This window comes from Phytophthora sojae, assembly GCF_000149755.1.
Source record: "Phytophthora sojae unplaced genomic scaffold PHYSOscaffold_5, whole genome shotgun sequence".
NCBI lineage: Eukaryota > Oomycota > Peronosporomycetes > Peronosporales > Peronosporaceae > Phytophthora > Phytophthora sojae.
The window spans coordinates 3,888,953-3,915,917 of record NW_009258119.1 but is presented as its reverse complement, the minus strand read 5'-3'; the positions used below and the strand labels follow the sequence as shown (position 1 = coordinate 3,915,917).

The 26,965-nt window shown below is 55.4% G+C and overlaps 10 protein-coding genes across 10 annotated transcripts; 3 read left to right on the top strand and 7 right to left on the bottom strand.

The window, feature by feature from the left end:
* Positions 1-2,290: 2,290 nt before the first annotated feature.
* PHYSODRAFT_286339 (hypothetical protein) lies at positions 2,291-3,856 on the bottom strand. The gene is made up of 5 exons (XM_009531010.1): positions 3,721-3,856; positions 2,880-3,614; positions 2,711-2,780; positions 2,488-2,605; positions 2,291-2,374 (listed from the first exon to the last, which is right to left on the bottom strand). The coding sequence occupies exons 1-2, from the start codon at positions 3,843-3,845 to the stop codon at positions 3,218-3,220; spliced, it is 522 nt and encodes a 173-aa protein (XP_009529305.1). The 5' UTR covers positions 3,846-3,856; the 3' UTR covers positions 2,291-2,374; positions 2,488-2,605; positions 2,711-2,780; positions 2,880-3,217.
* A 93-nt stretch (positions 3,857-3,949) lies between these two features.
* On the top strand, positions 3,950-8,902 carry PHYSODRAFT_505563 (hypothetical protein; the record flags this gene model as incomplete). Its single annotated transcript, XM_009531009.1, has 10 exons — positions 3,950-4,088; positions 4,162-4,315; positions 4,411-4,817; positions 4,894-4,927; positions 5,142-5,274; positions 5,368-5,780; positions 6,170-6,297; positions 6,385-6,677; positions 6,714-8,344; positions 8,458-8,902. The coding sequence occupies 10 exons, from the start codon at positions 3,950-3,952 to the stop codon at positions 8,900-8,902; spliced, it is 3,777 nt and encodes a 1,258-aa protein (XP_009529304.1).
* A 4,077-nt stretch (positions 8,903-12,979) lies between these two features.
* PHYSODRAFT_505831 (hypothetical protein) lies at positions 12,980-13,507 on the bottom strand (the record flags this gene model as incomplete). The annotated part of the gene is made up of 1 exon (XM_009531008.1): positions 12,980-13,507. One exon carries the CDS (start codon positions 13,505-13,507, stop codon positions 12,980-12,982), a length of 528 nt encoding a protein of 175 aa, XP_009529303.1.
* A 1,364-nt stretch (positions 13,508-14,871) lies between these two features.
* PHYSODRAFT_333793 (hypothetical protein) lies at positions 14,872-16,352 on the top strand (the record flags this gene model as incomplete). Its single annotated transcript, XM_009531007.1, has 4 exons — positions 14,872-15,134; positions 15,209-15,658; positions 15,737-16,198; positions 16,280-16,352. The coding sequence occupies 4 exons, from the start codon at positions 14,872-14,874 to the stop codon at positions 16,350-16,352; spliced, it is 1,248 nt and encodes a 415-aa protein (XP_009529302.1).
* Positions 16,353-17,350: 998 nt separating this feature from the next.
* On the bottom strand, positions 17,351-19,271 carry PHYSODRAFT_546309 (hypothetical protein; the record flags this gene model as incomplete). Its single annotated transcript, XM_009531006.1, has 1 exon — positions 17,351-19,271. One exon carries the CDS (start codon positions 19,269-19,271, stop codon positions 17,676-17,678), a length of 1,596 nt encoding a protein of 531 aa, XP_009529301.1. The 3' UTR covers positions 17,351-17,675.
* Positions 19,272-19,451: 180 nt separating this feature from the next.
* On the bottom strand, positions 19,452-21,298 carry PHYSODRAFT_360895 (hypothetical protein; the record flags this gene model as incomplete). The annotated part of the gene is made up of 5 exons (XM_009531005.1): positions 19,452-20,229; positions 20,251-20,529; positions 20,596-20,909; positions 20,954-21,107; positions 21,233-21,298. 5 exons carry the CDS (start codon positions 21,296-21,298, stop codon positions 19,528-19,530), a joined length of 1,515 nt encoding a protein of 504 aa, XP_009529300.1. The 3' UTR covers positions 19,452-19,527.
* A 389-nt stretch (positions 21,299-21,687) lies between these two features.
* On the top strand, positions 21,688-22,026 carry PHYSODRAFT_263315 (hypothetical protein; the record flags this gene model as incomplete). Its single annotated transcript, XM_009531004.1, has 1 exon — positions 21,688-22,026. One exon carries the CDS (start codon positions 21,688-21,690, stop codon positions 22,024-22,026), a length of 339 nt encoding a protein of 112 aa, XP_009529299.1.
* Positions 22,027-22,164: 138 nt separating this feature from the next.
* On the bottom strand, positions 22,165-23,545 carry PHYSODRAFT_302043 (hypothetical protein; the record flags this gene model as incomplete). The annotated part of the gene is made up of 3 exons (XM_009531003.1): positions 22,165-22,498; positions 22,549-22,854; positions 22,923-23,545. 3 exons carry the CDS (start codon positions 23,543-23,545, stop codon positions 22,165-22,167), a joined length of 1,263 nt encoding a protein of 420 aa, XP_009529298.1.
* Positions 23,546-23,762: 217 nt separating this feature from the next.
* PHYSODRAFT_354793 (hypothetical protein) lies at positions 23,763-24,981 on the bottom strand. The gene has a single exon (XM_009531002.1). The coding sequence runs from the start codon at positions 24,953-24,955 to the stop codon at positions 23,924-23,926; it is 1,032 nt and encodes a 343-aa protein (XP_009529297.1). The 5' UTR covers positions 24,956-24,981; the 3' UTR covers positions 23,763-23,923.
* Positions 24,982-25,345: 364 nt separating this feature from the next.
* Positions 25,346-26,618, bottom strand: PHYSODRAFT_302041 (hypothetical protein; the record flags this gene model as incomplete). Its single annotated transcript, XM_009531001.1, has 6 exons — positions 25,346-25,580; positions 25,657-25,871; positions 25,946-26,011; positions 26,095-26,205; positions 26,262-26,489; positions 26,574-26,618. 6 exons carry the CDS (start codon positions 26,616-26,618, stop codon positions 25,346-25,348), a joined length of 900 nt encoding a protein of 299 aa, XP_009529296.1.
* Positions 26,619-26,965: the final 347 nt, after the last annotated feature.

Sequence of the window (26,965 nt, the reverse complement as noted above, 5' to 3'; positions counted from 1 at the left end):
TGTACACGCCGTCCATGAGGAAAGCCAGGAACGTGTACATGAGATCGAAGGGGGCCTCATCGCTGCGCTGGATATCGGAACCAACCACTGCCTCATCCGCGCCTGTACTGGCCCAGCGATACAGTTTGACTGATCGATTGAGATGGTATGCCCAATTCTTCGGGTGAACAGCACGCAAAAATGCTGCAGCCGCGGCATTGAGCGCGTCGAGATCCCCGAGAACCTTTAGAAAAGCCTCCTCCGTTTCCTGTCGCTGCAGCTCCCACACCATATCCTCCAGCGGGCCGAGAGCAGGAATGTTCTTGTCGCGTGACATTTCATCGAGTAGGCTTCGCACGCAGAACATAACCTTCGCGTGACGTGAGTCGTGCGCCAAAGCCCGTAGAAGGCCGTTCTCGCTGTGCGAACAAAATACGGGATTCCCGTCAAAGCGCGCGCCGCCACGCTTGGCCAGCCTAAGGAACCACTTCATGTGGTCCATTTCACTTGTCGGCAGCAACGCGAACGCCAGAGCCTGGTACTCGAAGTTGCCGTCCCGAGTGACGAGTACCGTCAAACAGCCCTGGTAGCTCACTGTATCGTAGTGCAGCACCTGGATACCACAGATTTGTTGCTGGTTCGCCAGCACAGCCGTCGACGCATTCGGCATCATGAACGCGCGAATGAAGTGGCCCTGTACGTCCTTCTCGTAGCTCACGACCGACCCAGGGTTCTTCTTTGCGAACGACTCGATCAGGCTCGGGATGAACTTGTAACTTTCTGTAAGGTCGTCCGTAGATGTAGCAACGACCAACCTTTGTGCACGGTAGGCCATACCACGAGGAATCGTGATGCCCGTCTCGGAGTGCATCAAGAAGTTGTCGGTTAGCAACCTACCCGAAGACTTTGAGTGCGTGATAACCGCCTGGCGGAAGAACCGCATCTCGGCAAGCTGTCGAGCCGTGGGCTTCGCCACACCCGTGCAAGTGTCTGAGTGTTTCAGGTTCATGGCCGATATCTTCCAGTTCTTGGACTTCCAGCCTTTGACGAGTTGCACAAACCACAGACACTGCTCGTCCGAGCACACGTACTTCTTGTTGCTTCCGCCGTTGTTGCGCTTGCACAGTTTGGACCGCTTGCGCTGCACCACAAGAGCAAAGTCGCTAATCGCCTTCGTCGCCTCCTTGCCAGTGCTCCAGCGCATATCGTGCGTCAATTGGTACTTTGACACATCGTCAACCACCATAGTCGCACTAGACGGCGTCAGCCCTAACGAGTCCGTAGAACTGTCCGCCTTGGAGACTGCAGCTGGCGTCTCCTTCTTGCGCGCATTGAAATTGCACGTCTCCAGGCACTCCTTTGAGTGCAGTAGACTCAGAGACAACACGGTGTAGCGGTCCGACCCGTCGTCGGCTTCGTCCAGCACCACCATCCACCCGCAGTTGGAATTGCGGTGGTTCTGACACAAAACCCGTCGAGCCATGACGCTCTTTCCGCGCCACATCATCTGCGTGGCCTTCTCCGCCATCACTCTGCGTCCCATGTGATGTCCTAGAGTGCGAATAGCTGCGATCGCCTCTTTCCAGCTCATGAACACCATGCCCGCATACACGGACGCGCCCATGGCCGCAGCTTCGCCTCCAGCTCCACTGGCAGCAGCCAATGCCGCTGCAGCGCTGGCATTGGCGCTGGCCAGCAACTGGTCCGTCGTCATGGGCGACGTAAAGCCTATAGAGCCCACTGCGTCGCTACTTGCCGCAACTGCAGCAACCGCTCTCTTGCTCTCGAGGCAGTTGCTCTTGTGGTGCTCCACGTTCATGCTCGAGATCTTCCACTTCTTCTCGCCCTTGACGAAGGACAAGCGCACGAACCACTTGCAGGCCGGCGCGTTCTCGCACTCCAGCACGACGGCATTGGACGAGGACGAGGCGGCCACGACTGCGGCGAGCGCGGAGGTCGGCGCATTGCTGTCGTCTTCCAGTGCAGCGGGCGAGGAGAAGCCGAGCGCTGGCACTGACGTTGCTGCTGCGTTCTTGCTGCGGGCTTGATGTTGCTGGATGCGTACGTGGCGCTGCTGCGTCTGCTCAGCGAAGGTCTCGACCACGGCCACGGCGTCCGCGATGGTCGTGTAGCGCTCCTCCTTCCTCGGAGTGGCCATAGCGACGGCTTTTGGAACGCGAGTGGACCGCACATTGAGAAAAACGGCAGGGAGATCGGACTTAGTGGGAACGACGACGTCATCGTACTTAACGAAGAGGCGACGTCACGGTTGTGCTGGCTGCATTGAGCGGGCATTCGCATTGTCAGGCCCAAGCGCCCGCATATGAGAGGCGTCCGCGGAGCTTGTGCGTTCTGCTGCGAGACGCTCCGAGCCAGGAACCACATCGTCTACGAGGTACGAAGGAGGAGGAGGAGGAGAAGAGATGAGATTTTGGGCCTGAAAGCGCGTGGATTGGCGCCCTCTCCGTCGAGTTTCAAGCGCACTGAAGCTGTTGACTGTTGTTGCAGGATGCGCGAGTCATCGCTATGCTGGACCACAACCCGCGCGCGAAGAAGCACGTGCTAGTGATACCGCACGAGCACATCCGCTCTGTCGATGACCTCACGCCGGCCCACTACGATCTGCGTACGTAGCAGGACTTGACCTCAACTCCTGTCGTCTACCATTGGTCCACCTTACAACTGACAACGGTCTGTGTATGGTGTGGCACTTACCTCTCCGGTGCTGCAGTTGAGCACATGCTGATGACGGGGAAGGAAATACTGGCGAAAGATGGCTTTATTGACGCTGGAAACTGCCGGTGGGTACTTTGCTCTTTACCTCTTGGCTGGTGCAGTGGAGCTGATCGCTGCTGCAAGCTTGCCGCGCTGGGTACTGATTGCATTGCTATTGCCTTCAGATTTGGTTTTCATCGTTCGCCGTTTGCGTCGGTGCCGCACATGCACATGCACTGCCTCGGCCTGCCGTTCCTCCCTGCTTGGAACCGATTGCGATACACCGAGTCCATGCTGCCGTCGTACATCAGCGCGGACAATGCTCTCGCTGCGCTGCGCACCAAGCGCGACACCCTAGACACCACCAGCTCCTCTGTGCGAGGCTCCGACGAGTGAATCCAACCCAAAAGATACACCACACCCGAGCCGGTACCAAAGAATATAACTAAGTAACATTAAGGCTCGCTGTCCACAAGAGCTCCGCTCGGCTCCACCTCCACCTTCAACTTCAGCTCCTCTGCGTCTATTCGTACGTGCCGGACTCGATGTACTTGAACTGCTGGCTCTGCGTGCTCTGCGGCTTGGACTTGACCACGTACTTGTTGACGCGGATGGCCTTGAGCAGGCCGTCCGACATCTCGTTGAACGTCTCCTCCAGGCTCTCGACCGAGTCGTTGTGCGCCATCACGAGCTTCTGCAGCGCCTCCGTGTTCTTCTCGCGGGGCTTGTCGGCCATGAGCTGCCTGTCCTCCTCCTCCATCTCCGGGTCCTCTCGGGTGCGCAGCAGCAGCGGGATGTCCGCCGGGTTGGGCGTCGACATCCTCGGCACGCACGCAAAGTGCTGCACCAGGTCCGGGATCTCCTCGTTCATGTTCTCCAGCTGCTTGGAGATGACCATGTACTGGCTCAGCAGCTCCGGCCTGCAAGCGCAGCAGCAGCGACAGTAGCAGCACAGAGTGAGTCAACGTCCCCCCCAAATAAGGGTGCCCTTCAGCCCGCCATAGCGACGCCAGCACGCGCTCTCACCAGGTACTAGCCGGGTTCCAGGCCAAGTTGTGCTCCAGGCGCGCCACCGTGTGGCGCAGGTGGTCGGCGCGCGCGCGGATGCTGCTCAGCGCGCGGTCGACATCGCCGCCCGCTCCTCCGGACATGCTGCTCGGCCAACTCCGCAGTGAGTCCACAAATAACGCCTTATTTCTGGATAATTTGAAAAATACACCGATATTAGCCAAAAACGGACAGTTGAAGTGAAGTGATGGCGGACGATGAGCGGGCATCCAAGCGCCAGAAGCTCGCGGCGGCGGAAGGCGCCACTACGCCGCCTGCTACTGTGGACGCTCGCGAGTGCGCGTTCCACTTGACGTGCCTGAAAAATGCCCCGGCAGCGCCCAACGGTGCGGTCAAGTGGAAGCGCATTCCTCTATTCGTGAATATTGACTTTATGTTGTGGTATAATGCATGTTCCAGTGCATACGAAGAGCTTGGGTGACCTGCTGGAGGGGGATTTCTCTCGCTGTCTATTGACCAACTACATGTACGACCTGCCGTGGCTGTTCGCCGAGTGTCCGAGGCTCAGAGACGTGCCGGTGCTGTTGGTTCACGGCGAGAGAGACCGACAGGGGTGCGTTGGCTTGACAGAGCTGCAGTATCTTCCCCGCTCAGTTGAGTGCGTATATGTACTGATCGTTTGTTGCTGTTGCTTTGCGGCGGGTGTAGGATGATGAAGGAGTGTCGGGAGTACGCCAATGTGACGCCGGTGGCTCCTCCGCTGCCGATCGCGTACGGGACGCACCACACCAAGATGCTGGTGGCGCTGTACCCGGAGAAGGTGCGGGTGGCGATATTCACGGCCAACTTCTTGTCCAACGACTGGAACACCAAGACCCAGGGCGTGTGGTTCCAGGACTTTGGGCTCAAGGTGCTTGATGGCAGTGAGGATGAAGAGAAGGACGCTGTGGCCGACAACTCAACAGCAATCAATGACTTCGAGGCGGACCTTGTCCATTACCTGTCGTCCCTGGGAGCACAAGTCAAGCTTTTCTGTGGAGAATTGATGCGCTTCGACTTCTCCGCTGCACGCGTCGCGCTCGTCCCCTCAGTACCAGGAGTTCACAAAGGAAAAGGTACGAGGTTCGAGCTAACAGTTTGTGTTGGAAATCGTGACGCTTAAGTGGTTGACTGACTGTATTGTCGTTCCAGATATGGAGAAGTATGGGCACCTTCGTGTACGGAAGTAAGTGCTACTGCATTGGTCGGTTTGAAGGATGGAATGTGGTCCTAACAGACCACGCTCTGTTTTCTTACTATGCTACGTTAGACTTCTGAAGATGTACAAAGTACCCCCGACGGACAACCCGTTGATCTGCCAGGTGAGTAGCAATACGTGGTGATCTCTCTGATATCACGATCGTGCGCTAAGCAGTGCCGTCTGGTCTGCAGTTTTCAAGCTTGGGGTCGCTAGACGAGAAATGGCTCTTCGGAGAGTTTGCGGAAAGCATGTTGCCAGGAAAGAAGAACGTTTCCCCGACATCCATGCCAGTTCAGGCACTGCACATTATTTGGCCCTCCGTCGACGATGTGGTAAGCTTTCTTTTCGTAGCAAAATGGTCTCTCGTGTTTGTCCTTTTGACCCACCACGCTTTACTCACTCGGCTTTGTTGGCGGTAACCGCAGCGGAATTCACTGGAAGGATGGAACTCGGGGCGGTCAATCCCGTGTCCGCTGAAGAACATGAAGCCATTCTTGCACAAGTATCTCCGCAAATGGACGCCGCCGGAGGAGCTTCACCGACAAAACGCCATGCCGCACATCAAGTCGTATGCTCGCTTCAATCCTAGCGACGAGAAAGCGGGTGAACTGGACTGGGTCATCGTGACGAGCTCGAACTTGAGCAAAGCTGCGTGGGGCGCACTGCAGAAGAACAAGACCCAGCTCATGATCAGGTCGTACGAGTTGGGCGTGATGTTCCTGCCCCAGCTACTAAAGTCAAAAGCCAATGGCCCTCCTGCGCGCCTCGTGGCGGTTGGCAGTAAAGCGGCTAAACATTCCAGCGTTGGGGTATCCGAGACAGAGCTGCTGCCACTCCCGTACGCATTCCCTTTGACCACGTACAACCCGAAAAAGGATGAGCCGTGGGTCTGGGACCTCGCTCGAGATAGCCCCGACATCTTCGGGAACGCCTACATCCCGCACTAGCAAACAGGTAGCATTGAGACATTAAGACAAAGGCGCTCTTCAGTTAAATCGGGATGGTGGTGTCTCTTCGAGGATCTAGCGGAGACGCTTAGGAGAAGTCTCGGCGTAGCGGCCTTTGGCTCATGAAACGGAACCTCGAGCGCAGGCGCAAGATTCGGCCGCTAGCACGGCGCCACAGATCATCTAGTGACCATGAAGGGGACTACGTGTGTGAGGTACGAACAGCCGACAAGTTCGACGCCTAAAGGGTGTGCGCTAACGGACGTCGAGTTTGTATCAGGGTTGTTCTACCGACGGACGAGCTGGTTCGAGTGGAATGCGCGGCGAGTATGACTGTAGCGGATCTCCTGGTCGTCCTGGGGAAGCGAGGAGCTATGCAGAAAAATGCTGGAGTCGACAGGAACGGGGGTGAAGGTTGCGCTGATAATTATTGTGACGCCGACCCAGCCACGGAGCCGAGTTTGGCTAAGAGATCCAAAGCCTCGTTTCGCCGAGGAAAGCTCACTCTCGTGCGCCGGTGTACAGAGCTGGTGGCCGAAATGCTGGTCGTGGATGAAGTTAAGGAGCTGGACATCCTCGAGTTCCAGCATGTTAGTCCACAGATATCCGAGTGGATCCCAGAGAGCAGCTCTCAGCAATCTCGGGCTAGGATATCGCCACTTTTTAGGTCGTCATCTCCCAGGACAGTGGAGGAGCTTCGGCCGCTGTCCACGGCGATAACCCCGCTCTGGCAGCTAAATCAGGACCGAAGTGCTCGAAGGAAGCCAGCACCATGCCAAAGCTGCAGTGTGGCGATAGAACCACTGGCTCCAGCAGCGCTGAAGGCTCATCCAGAGGTAAAGCTGAGGAATTTAGTCCAAAACTCGACTGTCAGGCAATCAGCTCTACGAAGGCGAGGGGCTCGAAGACGCCCCAACTCCCGAGGCAAGCGAAGGCGCTTGCTGTTTACCGGTTTCCAAGAGCGTAGGGCGTCCGCCAAAGCGCGCAAGTACGCGGAGCGCATTCTTCTCCAAGCGGGCATGCAAATGATTGAACGCATGCAACTTCTTCAGCAGGACGTTCGAAAGCTGGTATTTGTTCTCCGAGATGCCATACTGGGTGGTAGTTCGCTGAGTGCAGACGACCTGTTGGCTTTGGCAAGGGCGATGGTTAATGATTTGACGCGCACGGGCGTTGGTCTTTCACGACCTGAGACCTTCCCTGTTTATGATGACTCAAAAGAGAATCTGGTACGAAGATTGTCGTGGGATATCGCTGGCAAAGATGGAAGTGTCTCTATTGTATTGGAAGGGTGGGTCGTGACGGCAGAGTGGGGTACTTTTTGGAGGACGCAGCGCAAGGAGTACGCTTGTCTCTGTGATAACCACATGCTGTACTTCTTCTCAAGTCGAACACATTGCGCGGACTTCGTGTTTGAAATGGGGCGTGAGCGGGACGGCAGTGCATCGGAAACAAGCAAGCGGCTCATGAAAGACAACAGTCCGCTGAGCCAAATCGATCTATCAGAGACGGACTGGACTGTGCGCAAAAGCAGCGTTCCAAATGAGGACTCGGACCAGCCGCATCGCAACGCCTTCGCGTTCTTCGACTCGAAGGGGAGGATGAGATTGGTGTTGGATGTAGTCACAGCCGCAGAAGCCACAACATGGGCACGATTGATCTCAGCAGAGATCAGCCGAAACCATCTCTTTGCGCGTATCCGCGAGTTAAACGACGCCTCTGCAAAAGCTGAGACGGATGGCGAACGTACCGAGAAGTTGAATCCTTTGACCACATGGGTGGAGATAATGACGCAGTCCTCGGCTACAATTGGTGAGCAGCATTCGCTAGTGATCCCGCTTCGTTCACTCTACTCGCAGATCGATCGTCTGAATGGGACGGCACGGGAAGAGCGGTACAAGTCGTGGACACTCAGCCAAGCGCTGAAAGATCTGCAGCGGGACCGTGTCAAAATTAACGGGCTGCTCCTCGCTGGAGCTTCGTTGGAAGCGAACATCCTCGCGTTGACTCTCGAGATTTTGAGATGCACGGAATCAGGCCACGGACGAGATGGTGGGAACCAAGGTGAAACTATCGCATCGGTGTCTGCTGCAGCCAAGGAGATGACAGCGCTAAGATTTGCGCGACAGGTCATCATCTGCAGTTCACGCACTCACGGAGGAGGAGACATCCTTGATACCTTACACCTGCTCTTTGGCAACGAGAGGTTCTGTATATGCCCCGACGCACAGTCAATGGAGCCGATTGAAATCAGCATCTCCAAGCGATCAGCTCTCAGCGCACAGATTTCAATGAAGATGACGTATCGTGTAATCCCCAGTGAATCAATCGGGCCCATGGATGAAGACGCATCAGCGGCAAAATACCCGGCTAGAAATGGTTTGAAAAGTGACAGACCTGAGCAACAAGAAGCAAGGGAGTTCAAGATCCTGGGCACCTACACGCAGATACTGCAGTGCCAGTTCACAGAAACAAATGGGGTCGAAGGATGCGTCCAACTACAGTTTGCAGGCTGAAATCCATTCTCAAAGCCACTCACTTGGCAGCTTGTTCTAACTAACGTCTTAGAGAATGCGACGTAATCTTCCTCGTTCTTCCGAACGGAGCTATCCACCAGGGGTTGGACGTCTGTGCATTCGAGTCGGATGGCTTTACGACGTCAGCGGAGTCGGTGATCTTGGTCGTCTCAGTCGGCGTGAGGGCGTTGTGCACCGCTGTCATGCTCGCCAGGTCAATTGGAGCAGGCATGACGCTTGGTTGGTCTGCAGGCGGCAAACGGTTCACAGCGTTGTCGGTGGTCACGACATCGGTTGGTCGCAGCTCAACTGCTCGCAGGAATCGGTCGGCAGCGTTAATTACGTGCAGGGATTCGACTATCTCGGCCTTCGCTCGCTTGAGTCCTGCTTCATCGAGATCATCCGAGGACCCAAACACGAACCTGTTCCAGTTCAGCAGCTTCACGGACCACTTCTTGACCAGATCCTTGTTGGCCGCGAAGAAGACGACGTGGTAGCTCCCACTCACGACCTCCACAGAGGAGGAAACAGCGATCTGGGGCACAAATGCGTGGGGGTCTGGTCGACCAGAGGCGTCATCGTTGTCGCTGCTGTCTGAGCTCGAGCTGGACGTGTCCTCCACGAATTGTTGCACTGGTGGCACCAACGCAATTCGCGCCTTCAACTCGAAAATGTTCAGCGAGTACATGGCGTTCACCTCGATGCGATGCGTAGTCAGCTGAAAGGATTCCACGGGCTCATCGACCGAGTCGGGGGACTCGTAGCCGCGCAAGTAGCCTTCTTCGATCACGTAGTACAGCACCCGCGACCGGACCGGTCCGTTGCCATCAGGCCGTTGTCTCCACGCAGGACGCGAGTCGGGGAAGCAAGCTTCAACCGGTACGCGAATCAAGTAGCCTTCCATTCGTAGTGACAGTCTGTTGCTGAGTAGATGCTAGTCGACTGCACTTCAGACTCGTAGTAGCTCGGAAACGACGGTATAAGATCCACAGGTAAAGGAAGAAACGTGTTCGGTCGATTGGAAGCTAGTTGGATAATGAACGAGGCTTACGGGGGAACTTGTACCAGATATTTCACCTGCCTATCGTCCTCGCACTAAATCGGTCAGACACAACCATCCGTCGTCTGTGAACGTTTCGAGGATCGTGACGGATATCACAATGCGAACGCCCCAGGCGTTTGCACTCTGGATTCATCATTCGCTGGCCATTTGAGCGGATCTCGTTATCTTGATTCTAGCGTGCAGCAGCGCTCTTTCCTTTCCGTCTAAGTACATGCATGCACTTGCAGGCGAGCGCTACTGCTTGTAGCCTGCTCAAATAAATGAGCCGCTGGCGTGCAACCACGCGCGTTCCCATCGAGGTCGACACTTCTGCATCGCAACTCATTCGTTTGGATGCTATGAGTAACGCGTTACCTCCATACCAACGAGCTCCCGACGACGTACCTCTCTGTACGCAACGATGATAGCAGGAGTTACTGTGGCGATATCGATGGCACACACATTTTCAGTTCTACGGTGTCTGTAATGCCGACGTAAGTTATCGTTGCTGCGTGAAACTGGGAAGGACTTGAAGAGCGGCAGTAACACAACGTGGCCAGTGCTCGATAGCATGTATACTTCACAAAGTACCTGTCCCTATTCCTCCGTCTCATGGGCGCGGAGACGTAGGCTGTCTCGTTAGAGCCCCTGCAGCGAGTGGCGAGTGGTGGCAGCGAATGCAGTACGATTGCCGGTGAGTGCCAGGTCTTGCGTGCTGCTGAGCGATACAGGTTTTGATGGTTAGAGTGCGTTACCGTACATTGAGTCGCAACTCCTGCAACGAACCCACTCAAGCCCGTTTGTGTCGTGCTCGGAACTAGTTCAATAGCTCTTGAGCGTATGCGTTGCCATCTAAGTGCGCAATCCATCACACCGTATAGATGTGTACGGTGGATGTCATTCCCAAGATATGGTCGACAAGAATTTCTCTCAGTGCTGCAGGCGGCTATTTTTTTATATATTCATCGCTGCCATGTGGCATTAATACAGTTTGTTGACACTGGCAAAATGCTTACGCCCCGGTGAGTGAGATCTTCGAGAAGCCTTGGAATCGATATCGATATCAGACAAAAAGTTTCGGGTACAATAAATACAACTGCTACGAAATGGAAATCATAGCCCACCAGAAAGAATATATTCGCGGATGTCAGGAGATTCAAACAGTAGACAACAGAGAACGGCTTGACCGGGGTTGCGGCCCGCCAGCCGCCGCCACCCGAAGGGCGGCTTGACCGGTATTGTCGGGATTATCCTGGGACCAAAAGCCACCAACTGCCACCAAAAGTCACCAAAAACCACCATGTCCTGACATCTGTCCTGGGACCCCCGACAAATATAACAGCCAATAGGAGACAACATTCAGCAAGCTCGCCCGAAGCAGCAAGTTGATGCCAACAAGATCAGTAACCGTCACTGCGGTGGAGGCACTGCGGGCCCGCAAGCTCGGACGGTGCATGAAGTAAGTGCTGCAGATCCTAATGAGATGTATGCGGTGACCTATGTTCTTAACTATTCGATTTGCTTGTGCTGATATGGCAGCATACTCTAGTGGTGATGTGAAGCCGACTACTGAGCGGGACAGACTTACCACAGCTAGCCGTATCAAGTGGCTGCTCAGAGCTGCTGCGGCCTGTACTCTGACTAGTGCTGTGGCTAACAAGAACAGGGGGCGAGGCCTTGATCGTGCTAGGCATCCTGCATCACTGTTGCAGTAGATCTACCCGCGTCGATATGGTTTCGGCGACTCAGCTGGCGCAAAGCGCAGGCAAGCTCATGGAAGCCAACGTACCGTAGACGATTGAGGCTCACTTCGCCGGCGTTCTTTCAGTTGGGGATCGACTCCAACTCGTGCTATGTGAAGGTACATACTCATTTTCAAATGCGTTGTGGGGTGTGCTAATTACTAAGATACTACTACTTGTTGTATATTGATGTAGACGTTTAGCTGGTGGCAAGCGGATTTATTCAGCATGAAAAGAAACTGGTAATAGACTGCATTGGTGCTGATTGGCGGTGCATGCAGTTCGGATTGGTGCTGTTGGGTCCACATCCACGCTTTCGTTTGTTGCAGCTTGCGCACGCTGGGCCTGTTGGCCGTGCACTGTTGAGCGTTTGACTGTGTACAAATGCAGGTGGTACAGGTGCTGGGTTTGAAGATACACTCCCGGATACCGGTGCTGCTGTTGGCACGCTGTTGCCTTCTGCTGCCTGTAGCACTACGCGCCGTTTACGCTCTGCATTGAGTCGACAACGAAGTTTGTTCAAATCCAAGCTTCCGGACGGGTGCATCTGCTGGTACTTTGCGACGATACTCGGCCACTTTCCGTGAGCCCCTTTTCGAAAACTAGCCGCGTGCTCCAGCAGAGCATCTAGAGTGGTTTCGTCCAGAATTTCAAACCGACTTCTTTTTGGTGAGTGTGGAGCTTCTTGGCTACTTGAATTACTGGGGTTGGTCGCTGGTACTGACACACAAACAGCCATGCCAAATTGTAGCTGCTGTGTAGAAGCATCTACCGGTGCAAGAGGTTTCGGTGGACGAGATACTTTATTGTCTGTGAACGGATCTTGCGCGAGTGCCTCTACGGAGGCGTTTGGAGGTTGGATGGAGTTACACGAAGAAGTGTTGAGTTCGACACCTTCATCTCTGCGACGCTTGTAGCTTACGGACCGGCGCAAAGAATCCCAGCGTCACTCCAGAAATTCATCACTCTTCTGATTGATTCCCGAGCATGTGTAGGCAGCAAAATCGTACACGGAGCGGTAGACTTGCTTGACGTGCTTAATACCGACCGGTAATCGAAGTAGCTGGAACAATTCTTCCTGCAGAGCCTTTTCTTTCGGCAAATTGGTTTCATCATCGAGCTTAGTGGATCCTTTCAATACGAGCATGCGAGAGACACTGGATACCACCTTCGCTGAAGGCTGCTTAAGTTGCGAGTCGATTACAGCAAGTCTGCGAGCAATGGCACGGAAGCCTCGTTTCTTAATGTCCAGATTGGGGTTATCGAGCCGTCTGACAGCAGTGTTGTATAGTATCGTAGCGACAACTTCGCAGGATTCCCACTTAGCAATCTTAGCCGCAAGCTGCTCTGCACGCAGTAACTTTAGCAGGGCAAAATCGTGAGCTGAAAACTCTGCGGGATCGTCATATTCAGCTTCCAAACCAAGGTTTTCGACAAAATCTTGTTGACTCAGCTCATTACGTCCATGCCTTGAAGCAAACAGCAGCTTCTGAATATCGGTCTGTGTTGTGTCATCTCGCAGCAAGGTTCCTTCTGCTCGCTCTGCTTGAAGTGGGATCATGTCGTAAAGTGCTTCCCATGGGCGGTGAACAGGAGCCTCCTCGCCACCGGGTCTATACTTGTGCCGCAAGCTAACCGGGCCTGGACGAGTTGCTAGCAGTACGTTGACGTACTCTAGCTGAGGCGAATCAGGAACAATGCCACGGCATAAGACAGCACTGCGACTCAGTGTTATGAAGTCAACCGCATTAAATTCAGGATTCCGCCTAAACTTGGCTCCGACCTTGACATTATGCTAGTATTACAACCATAATGAAAGGGTTAACATACCGTCCAGTAAAAAAATATCCTGCAAGAAAACTAACCTGTAATAGGAAGATATCCAGGATACGCAGCCCAACCTCGATCGAAAGCGCCCGATCCAGAAGTTTTCTCAACTTTGAATGAATCGCTTCAAGTTGACTTGTAGACACCACTCGCACCGTACTGCCACCTTCACTGTAGTCACTCTCCTCAACAAAAAGGTCTCCTTGCCTAATCTGCTCGAGATTGCTGTTGACACAGCCCTCCCATTCACTGGTAGATACACGAATACTTGATGTTGGCACACTAGAGGCAGCTTCCGCAAATTTTTCTGCTGTTGCACTTGGCGATCGAATTTTTCTTTCTACGTCGTAGATTGCTGCCAAAAGTCGCTTCGCGAGCCAGCCTCGCTGAGCTTGATCAGAACATTTTTCCGTGAGCCTCTGAATGACGTGAAAAGGGTCCTGTTTCACCGCGACCGAATCTCCAAAGAGTTTATTTATAAGGCTGCGCATCCCATCCAGCGACCAACTCCAGTAATTCAAGTAGCCAAGAAGCTCCACACTCACCAAAAAGAAGTCGGTTTGAAATTCTGGACGAAACCACTCTAGATGCTCTGCTGGAGCACGCGGCTAGTTTTCGAAAAGGGGCTCACGGAAAGTGGCCGAGTATCGTCGCAAAGTACCAGCAGATGCACCCGTCCGGAAGCTTGGATTTGAACAAACTTCGTTGTCGACTCAATGCAGAGCGTAAACGGCGCGTAGTGCTACAGGCAGCAGAAGGCAACAGCGTGCCAACAGCAGCACCGGTATCCGGGAGTGTATCTTCAAACCCAGCACCTGTACCACCTGCATTTGTATACAGTCAAACGCTCAACAGTGCACGGCCAACAGGCCCAGCGTGCGCAAGCTGCAACAAACGAAAGCGTGGATGTGGACCCAACAGCACCAATCCGAACTGCATGCACCGCCAATCAGCACCAATGCAGTCTATTACCAGTTTCTTTTCATGCTGAATAAATCCGCTTGCCACCAGCTAAACGTCTACATCAATATACAACAAGTAGTAGTATCTTAGTAATTAGCACACCCCACAACGCATTTGAAAATGAGTATGTACCTTCACATAGCACGAGTTGGAGTCGATCCCCAACTGAAAGAACGCCGGCGAAGTGAGCCTCAATCGTCTACGGTACGTTGGCTTCCATGAGCTTGCCTGCGCTTTTTGATTTGCCAAGCCCGGCCTACCTGAACCTGAAGCTCAATTTGGGGGCGCCAAAAGTTCTCAAATTAGGCCAATGATTTTTTGGTAGGATTGGCAACGATACGAAATGGTGAGCAGGAACGCACGCACGTGGAATCATACATCAAACGATCGACGGGGTGGTCCTTACCACGGCTCACTGACGGGCGATTAAACTGTAAGTTCAACCGGCTTGACCGTTTGAGCGTATCTATCGTACTACCGACTGGGGGGTTGATGGCATCACGCATTGGTCAATTTGCCAAAGAGTACTTATGTATGTCAAGTTTTGCTGTAAATGTTTGTTTTTATTACCTAAGTACAGGTTAACGTGCAGTGCGGGGGGAGGGGGGGGGGCTAATGTAGATACCGAATCGTAATGGTTGGTTCTGTCGGCCTTCGGCTTTGCATCCAACCGCTTCAACTCCAAGCTACAACTTCAAAGCCTCAACACGATCTGTATCTACCCGAGTAATCCGCAGTAATCAATCAATCACCCCGAAAAAAGCGTGCAATTTTGCCGATCTTCCACTTTCAGCTTACCCAGCTAAGACAACAGCACTACGCCACGAACGCAAACGTTTCTGTTGTCTAGAAGACCGAACGAATGGTGCCCGAGCATCACAATCGAACCGACATGGCGTACTTTGAGGGTATTGACACCCCCAACAAGGGCGTCAACATCCACGTTCGAGCCTTTGACGACACCACTAAGGCTGCTGCGTTGCAACTCAAGCCCAAGGCTCTCTTGTACACCAGCGTCCTGGTGTCGTTGCTGCAACCGTTCCAGAGCGGATGGTCTACTTCACAAATGAACCTGTCGCGGTACAACACAACGTCTGAGTGCGACGCTCGTCCGGTGACGAAAGGCACGTGCCTCATGTTCCCTGGCCACTCGAAGTCCAGTGGACTTTCGCCGTGAACGCGTGGATTTTCGGCGCTATGATCGGGGCTCTGTGCTGCGGATACTTCAGCGACAAGTTCGGGCGTAAGAAGGTTCTGCTGTTCAATTGCATCTTCATGATCGCTGGAGGTCTCACTCGGGCGACTGTATCCAGTATTTGGGCATTTGCTGCGGGGCGGTTCATCGCCGGGTTGGCTTCCGGTACTGCAACGGGAACGATTGGCGCGTATGTGAACGAGTTGTCACCTCCCCACATGCGCAACACTTTGGGTCTGGGGCTGCAGATTTCGGTTACCATCGGCATCGTACTCCCGTCCATTTACTTCTTCGTCGTCGCGGAAAGCAGCTATGGATACGGCTGGCGCTACTTGGCGGCGTTCCCGTGCGTCCTCGGAGTTTTGTTCTTGCTATTTGCACCTTCACTCAGTGTGGAAAGTCCAGCGTGGTTGCTGACGCAGAACCGCCGAGAGGAAGCGCGCTTGGTGATCGCCCGCCTGTACGGTGAACAGCATGTCGGAAGGTGCTGTCGTGGCTGGCGGTGTCGAACAAATTGGTCGATTCGGAGGAGGGTAGGATTGCTGGTGAACCGCCCACCAAGGAGTCGGTGTTTGCCCCTGCAACTCGCGGGTGCCATCTTGCTTTCGTGCGCCCAACAGCTCTCGGGAATCAACGCCGTGTTCTACTACTCCGGCTGCATTTTCTCCGACACGGGCGTTTCAGACTCACGCGTGGGCACGCTTATCATCGACTTCATCAACGTTTGGCCGGCAATTTTCACGGGTGTGCTCGCTGTCCGCTTCGGCAACCGCAACATGATCCTGTGGGGGTTGGCGGGCATGGTCGTGATGTCGATCGGGATGACGGTGGTTTTCATCATGGACGTGGCGGTTTTGGCCGTTGTATTCACAGCTCTGTACGTGATCGTGTTCGGCGTGACTCTGGGCCCGCTCGTGTGGGTCATGACGGCCGATATGTTCCCGGACTCGATCCGTGCTAAGGCGTCGTCCTTGTGCATCGGCATCAACTGGTTGTGCAACTTAATTGTCGGCGTCTCGTACCCGTACGTCTCCGTAGCGCTGAAAAGGTATGCATATGTGCCTTTTGTGGTGCTTCTTGTGGTCTTTTACCTTCTGGCGGTGAGGCTCGTTCCTGAGACGTCAGGAAAGTCCGCGCAGGAGATTCAGGCGGAGTATGACCTGCGCCGCGACAAATAAACCCGAGGGAGGAATATGAACGTGGCCAAATTGCTCAAGAGCTCGCTGACTTTGATAGCATTCTCATCGCAAACTACTGCAGAGCTGGTTATCTGCACGACGCTGACTGAGAAATTACCGAGATTGACATGGAACCTCTTCGAATCAATAATAAAATACCTCGCGGTATGGCTATATTTCGGCGATTCCGCACTCCGAGAGAAGTAATACACTGGTTCAACGTTCAAAGTTTTACTCGCCACTCTCATTGTCCACCAGAGTGCGAGTTGGTCGTCCAACTATTCTGATTTCTTCTCATTGGGAAACTCCGGGCGACGAGCTGATAGTCGGCACCAAGCAGCACGAAACGGTAGCCAGGTACTGGCAAGAAGACTTCGCGCATTCTGCTGAGAGCCTAATCGAAAGCTTACAACGCGAGCGGCAAAACAAAGTTAGCGCCGAATCTCCTTCACCGCAAAATATTTTATGTCACCTGTCGAGAACGCGGTCACCTCCTTCTTCGGCGTTGGTTCTAACAACAAAAATACTTTTGTAAGATACAGAACAAAACAACAACAAAGCAGAAAGTGTATGATACTTTTCTTCGGTGAGATCAACACTAGAAGATGAAAGTCGCTCTCTTCACACTCATGTGCCTCCGGAAACGAGAAATCACCGACCAGCATATCCGAGTTCATCCAAGCACCTATTTCAATCATCGCTCTCAGCCACGCTGTTGACTCGCCTGCTTGAAGGCGTCGCAACTCGCTACTAGTGTTTTTGAGCCATTCGTCTCTCTCGCTTCTCCAGGTCCTAAACAGCCCGATCGCGTCGTCACCCACGAGGCCGGCGATGTTCTCTCGAATGAGAACTTGGAGATCAGCGACCCTCGCCTCTTGGCCGATTTGTGCTTCAAGCCAATACTGGGTTCCGAAGATGGCGCCGTTCAGGCTCAGCATCCTGAACAGGACTTGTGGTGGCGGAGGCTTTGCCGGGGAGGCTGCAAGGTGGGAAGTGAAGCTCATGAAGCCGAAGTATCATTACGCGGGCAAGCACCCATCACTCTGTCCTTGCTTGACCCACGTGGCTATTATTTTCATAGTCAAGAGACTATGTACTGAATAGTCCGAGCAACCCGGTAGGTCCTCATGTACACACCAAGTCCATTCCCGAGACCCACGATGTATGCTGTTGCCGTTATCACTTCATGTCTACATCACATATAATTGCGTAAAGCAAACGCTCGGTAGCTGGTCGATCCCGTGTTGGGCAGCGCGACTTTAGCACTGGATTCTATATACTGCACCAGCAAAGTCCGGTCCACCTACTCAACCACTACCCCACTTACTTCGTAAGCTTCGCCGTGTCCGACTCATCTTCGCCATCGCTGGGATGGTCGATGCTTAATCGTCGAGCCAACTCTGCATCTGAGAGGATGCTGGACGCGTTGCTCTTCATCGACGACAGCAAAGTCGGTGAATCTGTCGGAGCATATTCTTCATACTTTGCACCAGGGCGGACATCACCTTCACTGCGACGCCGACCTGTAGGTGTGGGTGTATGTCTTCCTGCACTTGGAGCACTGGGCGGCTGGGACGTATCCACGGGCGCTGGTTTGCTCTCATCCGTAGCATTGACGGGGCTTGACTCTGCGTTACTGGACGGGGTATCAGTCTCCTCCTCCTCTGACGTCGTCACCTTGGGTTGCTGCACATCGTCGGCTGCCTGTTTGCTGGATCGCCTGTAGCGCGCGTACAGCTTCAATACCAGATCCACCATCTCCTTCTTCTCAATACACGTGACGTCGCTGTATCCGGCGCGATCGATGCACTGCTTGAGCTCCTTAATAGACATTTTGTGCACGGCCTCGATCGAAACACCGGGCTCTAACGGGTTCTTGTACACTCGCGAGGGTTTCTTGCGCTTCGGCGACACGTTCTTGTCCGCTTTCCCTGTCTGCACCTGTTGCCGCTGCGCTGGCGAGAGGTCGAAGGTCGATAAATCGTCCGGCAGCGGCATCAATCCGACCATCACTCGCAGGAACTGCAGCGCCTGGATGAAAAAGTTAAACGGCCGCGGGCTGTTGTGTCCTCCGGGGAACTTGAACAGTTGGTTCGGCCCGTTGTGGAGTTTATACAGCGCCTCCACGTGGTGCGGCCCCACCAGCTCGTCCTGCAGCCCCACGACGAAGAACGCCGGCACCGCGCACTTGTGCACCTTGGCGATCGGCTTCAACTTGAACATGTCGAACTTGGCTCGCTTCTTGATATCCCTGCGGATGAGTCGCATTACCAGTTTGACGGCGATCTTGGGCACGCCCAGCTTGCCGTCCTCCACCAGCTCCGTGGCCAGCCGCGGCAAGCTCGAGAAGGGCGAGTCCAGCACCATGGCGTTCACGGACGCGTCCGTCTCGGCGTACATGAGCGCCGCGACGGCGCCCATGCTGCGTCCCCAGAGACACAGACTCGAGGCCTCCCCGGTCTTGCGCACGTACTTGACCGCCGTGGCGATGTCCACGCGCTCGTGGTAGCCGAGCGACACGTACTTGCCCTCGGACAGCCCGGAGCCGCAGAAGTCGAGCGCGAAGACCGTGAAGCCCGCGGGCAGCGCGTACATGACGATCTCGAGCGCCCCGAGGCGGCACGAGCTGTTACCGTGCAGCACCACGATGCACGGCCGCTTGTCCTGCTCCGTCTGGCCGTTCTTGGGCGCGCACGGCTTCCACCAGCTGCACTCGAGCGTGTAGCCCGCCGGGTTCTTGAGCTTGAGGTCCACGCGCTGCACCGACACGTCCCCGATCTGCGCGCGCTTGGGGCCGAGCTCCGACGGCGCGTACTGCGCGCGCAGCGGGCGGATCACGGTGCTCACGAGCCCTTCGTAGCCCTCCTTGATCATGGACCACATGCCGCGGCGGTCGCCGGCGGTGGCCGAGTCGTCCATGGTCAATGAATGACCTTACCGCACCTTGGGTGCTCCCTATGTATCAGTCTTCGGAGCTCTTCGCACTTGTCACAAGTGAGTGCACACGCGCGGTGGTGTTTATTTTTGTGGGTTTTGTATTTTTTGGGGTAGGTTTTTGTGTATTCTAGAGCGCGTTTGGCGACTCACTCGCTTGTCTTCAAGGTGGACGCTACGTTACGTACCGTGTGTCCATCTCATGCTTTTGAGGTGGACGCTTGCTGAAGTGTTCTTCTTCTTACAGCGTCTTGGGCGCGGCCTTGATGGCGGCCGTGGCGGCCTTCTTGAGCGGCTTGGCGAAGTTGAGCGTGTGCTGCGACCAGAGCGTGGCCGTCATGAGCACGATGGCACCGCACTGGTGCGACACGGCCAGCGGGATCGGCACACAGGTGAGGAGCGTCGTGATGCCCAGCGCCACCTGGCCGCTGGCCGCAGCCAGCGCCATGTTGAGCGCGTTGCGCGACTGCTGCGGCAGCTGGCTCCAGATGTGCGGGCGGCGGGCCATGGCGTACACGCCGCCGAAACCCGTCAGCGTGCTCAGCGCGAGCACGCGGTGGTCCAACTGCACGAGCGGCACGTTCTCGAAGAAGTTCTTGTACTTGGGCTCGAGCACGAACAGGTCGTCCGGGATCCACTGGCCGTCCATCTTGGGGAACGTGTTGTAGGCCATGCCGGCATCGATGCCCGCCACGAACGCGCCCGAGAGGATCGTGTAACCCAGAGCGGTGGAAACGTGGCCCAGGATCTTGCGGATGAACCGAGTCTGCTTCAGAACGTCCGGCGAAATCATCTCACGCGCCATCGCAGCACGCGAAGGAGGCGCCACCAGGTTGAAACCAGTCCACAGAAGAACGCCCAGCGTCGTGAAGGCGAATCCAAGCTGTCGATAGCAGTGAACGAGCGGGTCAGTCAGTACAACGCCAGCATTCATCCATAATCTCTATGCAGTTTATATACTTACGTGTGTGGCGAGACGGTAGGGGCTCACGCGCACTTCGTTGCGCTTCTCGAGCTGCTCCTTGCCGTGCTCCTCGAGACCACTGCGCACCATCCACCAGCCGACACCTCCCTGCGCCGCACCCAGACCGAAGAGCACAGCGAATCGCTTGTGCAGCTCCACAGGCAGACGCTTACGCAGCATAAAATAGATCAACGGCAGCGTGTACACCATCCCGACCGTGCGGCCCAGCATGCGGTGGCCGTACTCCCACCAGAAAATGCCCTTGAAGTCCTCCACCGTCTACACAGCGACCCACCTCGTCAATAACCCATCACCCTTTATACAATCGTTGCAACGCCATCGTACCATGTTCTTGCGCTGCTGATACTCCGGGAACTGCTTGTAGATCTCGAATTGGGCCTCCCACTCCTCCGGGGTCATGGGCGGCAGACTGCCCTGCGGCTTCCACTGCACCATGGACAGCCCCGACCTCGTCAGACGCGTAGCTCCACCGACAGCAATCATGCCGCCAACCATAGCCGCCGTGCCGAAGATCCAGTACGCAATGGGGCGGTTGGCCGCCACGTTCTCGATCGTCGCCGTCGACGCCGCGAACTTCTGCAAAAATTGCACACCGCACACTGTCAGCTTTGCACATTGCACTACACTACAATCGCAGCCTGTATAGCAACACCAAAGGCATTGCAACAACGCAGAAACACACGAACCCGAGCTTTCGTGGAGTAGACGAGCGGCTGCTTGGTCGGCTTGGCCGCCTGCAGGCCGAGACGCGACCACAGCGACGTCGACTTGGTCGGAGCGGCCATCGCGGGCTTCACCATCGTCTGGTAGCGGCTGCCAGCCAGCCCGAAGCCTCTCTGCACCACGAACACGCCACGGTCAGTCAGAGGATCCGCCATTCGGGTGGTGCGACTTCTAGAACATTGGAACTCGGTGCAATTCCGACAATTCCAATGCCAGTGAGCGGGGAGGGGCGACGTACAGTGGCCGCGAAGCTGTGGGTTGCGGCGCCGAACTGCGCGCCGCGTCGAGCTGCCTGGGCCAGCATCGTCGTCTTGATGGTTATCAGAGCTGCTCCTGAGTGTGGGGACTTGGTTGCGTTTCTCGATCTGGGCGATTTTCAACCAGAAAGTGTCCGGCGTCAAAGCCATGCGGTTAGTGGAACCACATGGGGTACGTTGATATGTGTACCCCATAACCCATGGGTTACTCTGTGAGTGAAGTTGAACGTTCACAACACTCGAAGCTTCGTCTTGGCCAGTTTCACTTTCGATTTCGAGCAGTCAAGGAAGGAAGTTGGCAGGATGCCAGGCAAGTTGGTCGATAGCAACGGGGAAGTTTCCACCTGCACCGCGAATTCGGACGCGAACGGTAGCGTCATCGAGTTGAAATGGGTAATTCATCATCTGAAGAGTAGTAAATGCAATTTCAAGCAAAATGCTGACAGAGGAGGCACGAGCCCACGCGGCCCTAGAGGCTCATCGCAAGGCGCTCAATAGGCATCGCAGGGCTCTCGACACGCTGGTGCTACGGCAGACCAACGCGGCCCAGAACAGTCAAAGCGAGGTGCTAAACAAGTATCGTGAATCTCTCGATGACCACCACAAAGCCCTCGACAGGTATCGCAAGACGCTCGACAAGCATTGCGCGGTTTTCGAGCGACTCATGATCAGGCAACCCAGCATGGCCCACGACAAGCAAAACAAGGCGCTTGATAAGCATCGGGAGTCTCTCATCAAGTACCGCCAGGCGCTGACCAAGTTCTCGAAGGCCTGAACTGGGATCACCTCAGCACTCGCTCCTTCAAGATACCAATTCAAGATACCAATAGCAATACAGAGTCTGTTACTTCAACGTGAACAATTTCCAGGATCAAAGCAGGTCCACAGTTTATGGATCTCTGCAGCCCATGGGCTAACCCGCTCGTGGAGGCTTCCTCGACGCCATATCGATCTTCTCCTCCTGATCGCTTCGTTTCTGTCGGATCAAAAGGTGGTCGGTCTCTCGTTTCAGCTCCTTTTCCTCCAGCTCCGTGAGCCGCTTCAGAGCAACCTCAGCACTTGGGCGCCTTGCAGGGTCGGCGTGCATGAGTTCATCCTGGAACGCTAGTTTCTCCGGTAAATCGAACCACGTCACTCCGCTCGTTTTGATCCAGTGCCCAACCGACCAAATATCCACAGCCGTTGTATGATCTGCGCCGGGGCTGAAGATTTCGGGGGCGTGCTCGTCTGGGCTGAGGTGCTCGCCACTGTTTGCATCTTGTGGCTCGGTGCGGCATCCATGAAGTCGATCACGAACCACGTCTCGGAGCCATCACAGCGCTTCAGCACGTTGGGCCAGCGGATGTCTCGGTGCATCGACGATGCGGAGTGCAGAGCCACCAGAGCCTCCAGCACATTGCGCAAGGCGCGAAATAGCTCCGTCAAGTTGGTCGGCCTTACCTCGCGACCTCGTGGCTGCAAAACGAGTCCGTTAGATTCGTACGTGTCGACGAGCCGATCCACATGAGGAACGTCGTTCTCGACCAGCATTTTGTACACTTGCGTCAGATGCTGCTTGGCGTTCTGGAAGCCATATCGTTCCAGAATTGGGCGAATGCGCGGACTGTTGAGCCAGACACAGCCACCGGGTTCGTGATGCGGCGCACGACGTCAGCTAAGAAGTTCACACACGGGTTTGCGCTTGTGACGAAGATCTTGTCGATCAGATCTGGAGAGACTTCACCAGTCCGGAGCCATTGTTCACGCAACGCCATATCCACACGAATCTTCTCGGGGAGAGGCTGCTTGAACAACCCTTCCAGCTCTGAAGCATGCGGCAAAGACTCTGCAGATAGCGCTGTCTTCAGGAAGTCGTCTCTCCAAGAAGATGTCCGGCCATTGTCGTAACACTGAATCGAGGGTCTTGCCGACGTCGAAGTCTCCGGTGTCACTCCAAGGGCACCATCGGCAACAGCCACGAGCACATATAGCTGGCCGTGCGTGGCGGCCCCCTCAAAGACGGCACCGACCAAACCCGTTGAGTCAATCTCCTTGCCCACCAGGCTCTCGATCTCTTCAGAAGTTGTGTACACCTTCAGTTTTTCCAGAAGCGGGTCATCAGCGCTTAGCCATTTCTCGCCGACCTTGGCTGGATAAAACTTCACGCCGGGGTCTCCTGGGAGACATAAGATGTCGGGGCGCAGCTCGAGGATAGCTTGCGTTGCCATCATCACGACTTGGTTGCTGTCGGCGACGACCATGAACGGCCTCTGGTTCTTCCGCAGCAACACGCACGCGAGCGCTTGCTGCACCATGCTTGGGTTCTTCCAGCGAAAAGAAAAGTGTTTTGGTATTCACGTATCGAAGACATGAGATCTAGCTGTACATATCACTCAGGTCAATCCTATAGGTAGCAACTTTCCATTACTCGCTACATCATGGCTGCCCCGGCCTACCGTCACTTGCTCCTGCAATCACTTCAAAGATACCAAAAGCAATAAAAACACACCACCCACTTCAACATGAACGATTCCCAGGATCAAAGCAGGCCCGCAGCTTGTATATTAGTTTAAATATCGGACCTACGTTTCCATTCACATTGACCACACACGGTCACTCATCTCGCCCATTCAGCCGCGCTCTGCTCTGCCCAGCTCGACTTCCGGCTGTGATGAGTGACCTTTGTCAGCGTCTCATGCGATGCCGAGCTTTTCCTTCCCGAGCTCGTAGCACGAGATCATGATGGCGCAGGACGGCGCCACGCGCGCGAGGCGCGCACTGAGACCCGTGAAGGCTCCGCCCACGCCCTTGCTAGCGACCACCTGTCTGAGCACCACCATGCCGGATGGCTGCGATCCCTGCGCCGTCATGGACACCTGCTGCAGCGTCTTCACCACATCGAAGGGGGTCGTGATCGTGGCCGCAATGGCCCCCGAGACCGCTCCACACGCGAACGCCCTCTGTGTCCTCGTCAGATCTTCCACCGAGCTCATCCGTCGCTGCAGGTTCTCGTAGGACGTCCAGTAGATCGCGGAGAACGGGACGTCCCGAGCCAACGTGGCTCCAAGTCCATTCAACAGCGACGCGTATCCTCCGCGGCGCACAGCCTGCTGGAACGTGGCCGCAATACTGGCCCCCGCCTTGTCGCCCTGCATCCGGGTCCTGATGAGCTCAATGGGCGACGTAATGGACGCCGCGACGATCCGCGCCGTGGTGCCGGCCATCAGCGGCACCACTCCCTCCATGTGCGGGAGCCTCTGGCGGCCCTCGTGCAGCAGCAGGTCGTACGACATGTAGTAGAGCACAGTGGATGGCACCGCGATGACCATGGCGGGGGACAGGCCCGCGAACAGGCCCTTGAGCCCCTCCGTCTGGAAGATGTGGCGCAGCGCGTGCGACGTGCCCTGCAGCTGCAGCGGCGCCACGGCCCGCGAGCACGACATGCGCATGGCCGGCAGCCCGCGCCTCGAGGCCTGCAGCTTCTCCACGGGGCGCGTGAGGCAGCGGCTGCACGCGCAGCGACTGCGGCAGCGGCACTGCTCGGCGGCCGTGGCCACGGACGTGGCGATGCTCGAGTGGGTCACGGCGGCCACGGGGGGCGAGTGGATCTGCGACTGGATGCGCACCTTGGCCACGTCCAGCGGCGTCACGAACAGCGACGTGAGCAGCGCGCCCGAGGACGCCGCCGCCGCCTTCTTGAGCGTGTCCTCCGCCTTGACCTCCATCTCTCCTGTGTCTATCTATCCTTTGCGGGCAACTTTGGCGAGTGGACCTGCCCGCTGCTTGCGGTTGCCCGAGCCTGTGCCGACGGCATGTATTCTACCAATCAGAGCGAGGCCACGCGCGCAGAGCCAATCGCGTTGCAAACACGGTGATTGGAAGATTCCGGACGGTGTTGGATGAGGTCTGTATACCAAGGCAACTGTAGCGGGATTAATGGCCTCAACCCGACAAAGATCACAGTAAGTTCCGGTGGTCCACGTAGCGAGGCCATTAAACAAAGGTGGTGCAGTCATTTCGAGAACGATGATGAATGATTGCTTTAAAGCTGAAGTGGCATTGACTTAACGTACCTGACCATGGACTTGACCCGGTGTCAACTTCCGTGTTTAAAGTCAGAGCTCCTCGCGGGTCTGCAGGCGCCTCTTCTGCACGGTTTGGTGTATGTCGTGGGCCAGCGACTGCAGGAAGCGAAGCGGCATCCCGCGCGCGATGAAGCCCCGGTACACGACCTGTTCCTCGTCCACCAAGCCCTGCTGCCTCCGCAGCTCCGCGACGGCGTCTTCCAGGATTTTTTCGTCCTCCTCGTCAATGGGTTCGTCCAGCGGGTTCAGGGTCTTGAGCAAGAATCTGTAGAGCCAACACAAACGTTAAACGAAGAACGCTGAATCCGATGATCGTCAAGCAGCGAGGACGAGCCACGTACATGTAAAGGTCTTCGACATGGATGTAGTTGTCACGAAACCGCGACATGCCAGCGACCTGGTCGTAAGACCAGTCGATGATCTTGTCCAGTACCTCTTCGTTCGCAAACTCCGCGTTGAACGCGAACAGCTCAACATCGGTGAGGCCAGGAACGATTGGGACGGCTTCCTCCTCCTCCTCGTTGCCGTCGGCTGACTGGTCACTGCCCTGATCTTCCTACTCCAAAGAAAGTAATATGTGTGTGTGTGTTTCACTGATGTTCACATAAGCAACAATCATGTTTTACGCACCAGTCTCCGTTGGTTTTCGAGGTACTCGTCGTAAGTATCGTCCTCGTCTTCGTCCACGGGGTGCCTCTGAAAGATCAGAGAGTTTACCATCGTTACACAGTCACAGAGGAGCAAAACTGCAGCGTAGGAGAATCTGTTTGCTGACGAACCTGTCTGTACTGCTCGTCGAGGTAGTTTTGATGTTCGTTATCGTCCGTAACTTGGTCGACGTCGCGCATCGCCTCTTCACGCTCTCGCTTCTCTAACTCCTCCATGTCACGCTTTGTGCTAGCGTTAGTGTACAAGTACAAGATAAGCTCAATAGTTCAACACGCACCCGCCATTGCAGCTCTGCGTCAAGCCACTCAGGTGTCTCGGCTGCTTCACCCTCGTCGAAATCCTCACTCGGTCGCTGGGTTGCTTCTTCCTGTACAGCATCGGTCTCGACTACGGCTTCCTTCCCAAGGATATCCTCCACCTCGGCGCCAGAGCCTTCGTCACCAACGAAGTCGTCCACATCATCGGTAACTTCGCTGTTAGCGCCTTGAGATTCCGCTCTTGAAAGCTACAGGTACGCACGAGCACAGGGATGCGAGTGAGTACTGCGTACTGCGCCCACCCCATAGCAGGCCCTTGCACGTAGAATTACCTGGAGCAGAAGACCTAGGACGACAACCCAGCGAAGCGGTCGCATGTGGAGCTGCAAATGGTAATCAGGATATCTCGGATATGAAATGGATCGAAAGGACGTGCGTTGATCTGATAACCCAAACGCCGCTCGACGATGAAAGCTTTCGTGCCCACCGATGGTCAATGTCGAGCCTGTGGTCAGGTGGATGCCCACGTAGGACAGCGCATTGCTGAATTAGCGCTTCGAGCACCACTATGGCCCTCGGAGGCTGCGGCTCCCGAATTACGGTAACCTCCTTGGGAGCTCTGTGCTGGTTCATCGCCTTCGGCACAACGGTGAATGTCGCTACAGCCTCGCCCGTACACTCGACAGTCTACCGTGCTCTCCAGGAGAAATCGACGATCAACTTG

Bases quoted from the DNA above. Each gene is read 5' to 3' on its own strand.
- PHYSODRAFT_286339 (XM_009531010.1), bottom strand. From the start codon at position 3,845: ATGTCCGGAGGAGCGGGCGGCGATGTCGACCGCGCGCTGAGCAGCATC. The intron at 3,615-3,720 runs GTGAGAGCGCGT...CTGCGCTTGCAG, and splicing joins TGGAACCCGGCTAGTACCTG to GCCGGAGCTGCTGAGCCAGT.
- PHYSODRAFT_354793 (XM_009531002.1), bottom strand. From the start codon at position 24,955: ATGGAGGTCAAGGCGGAGGACACGCTCAAGAAGGCGGCGGCGGCGTCC.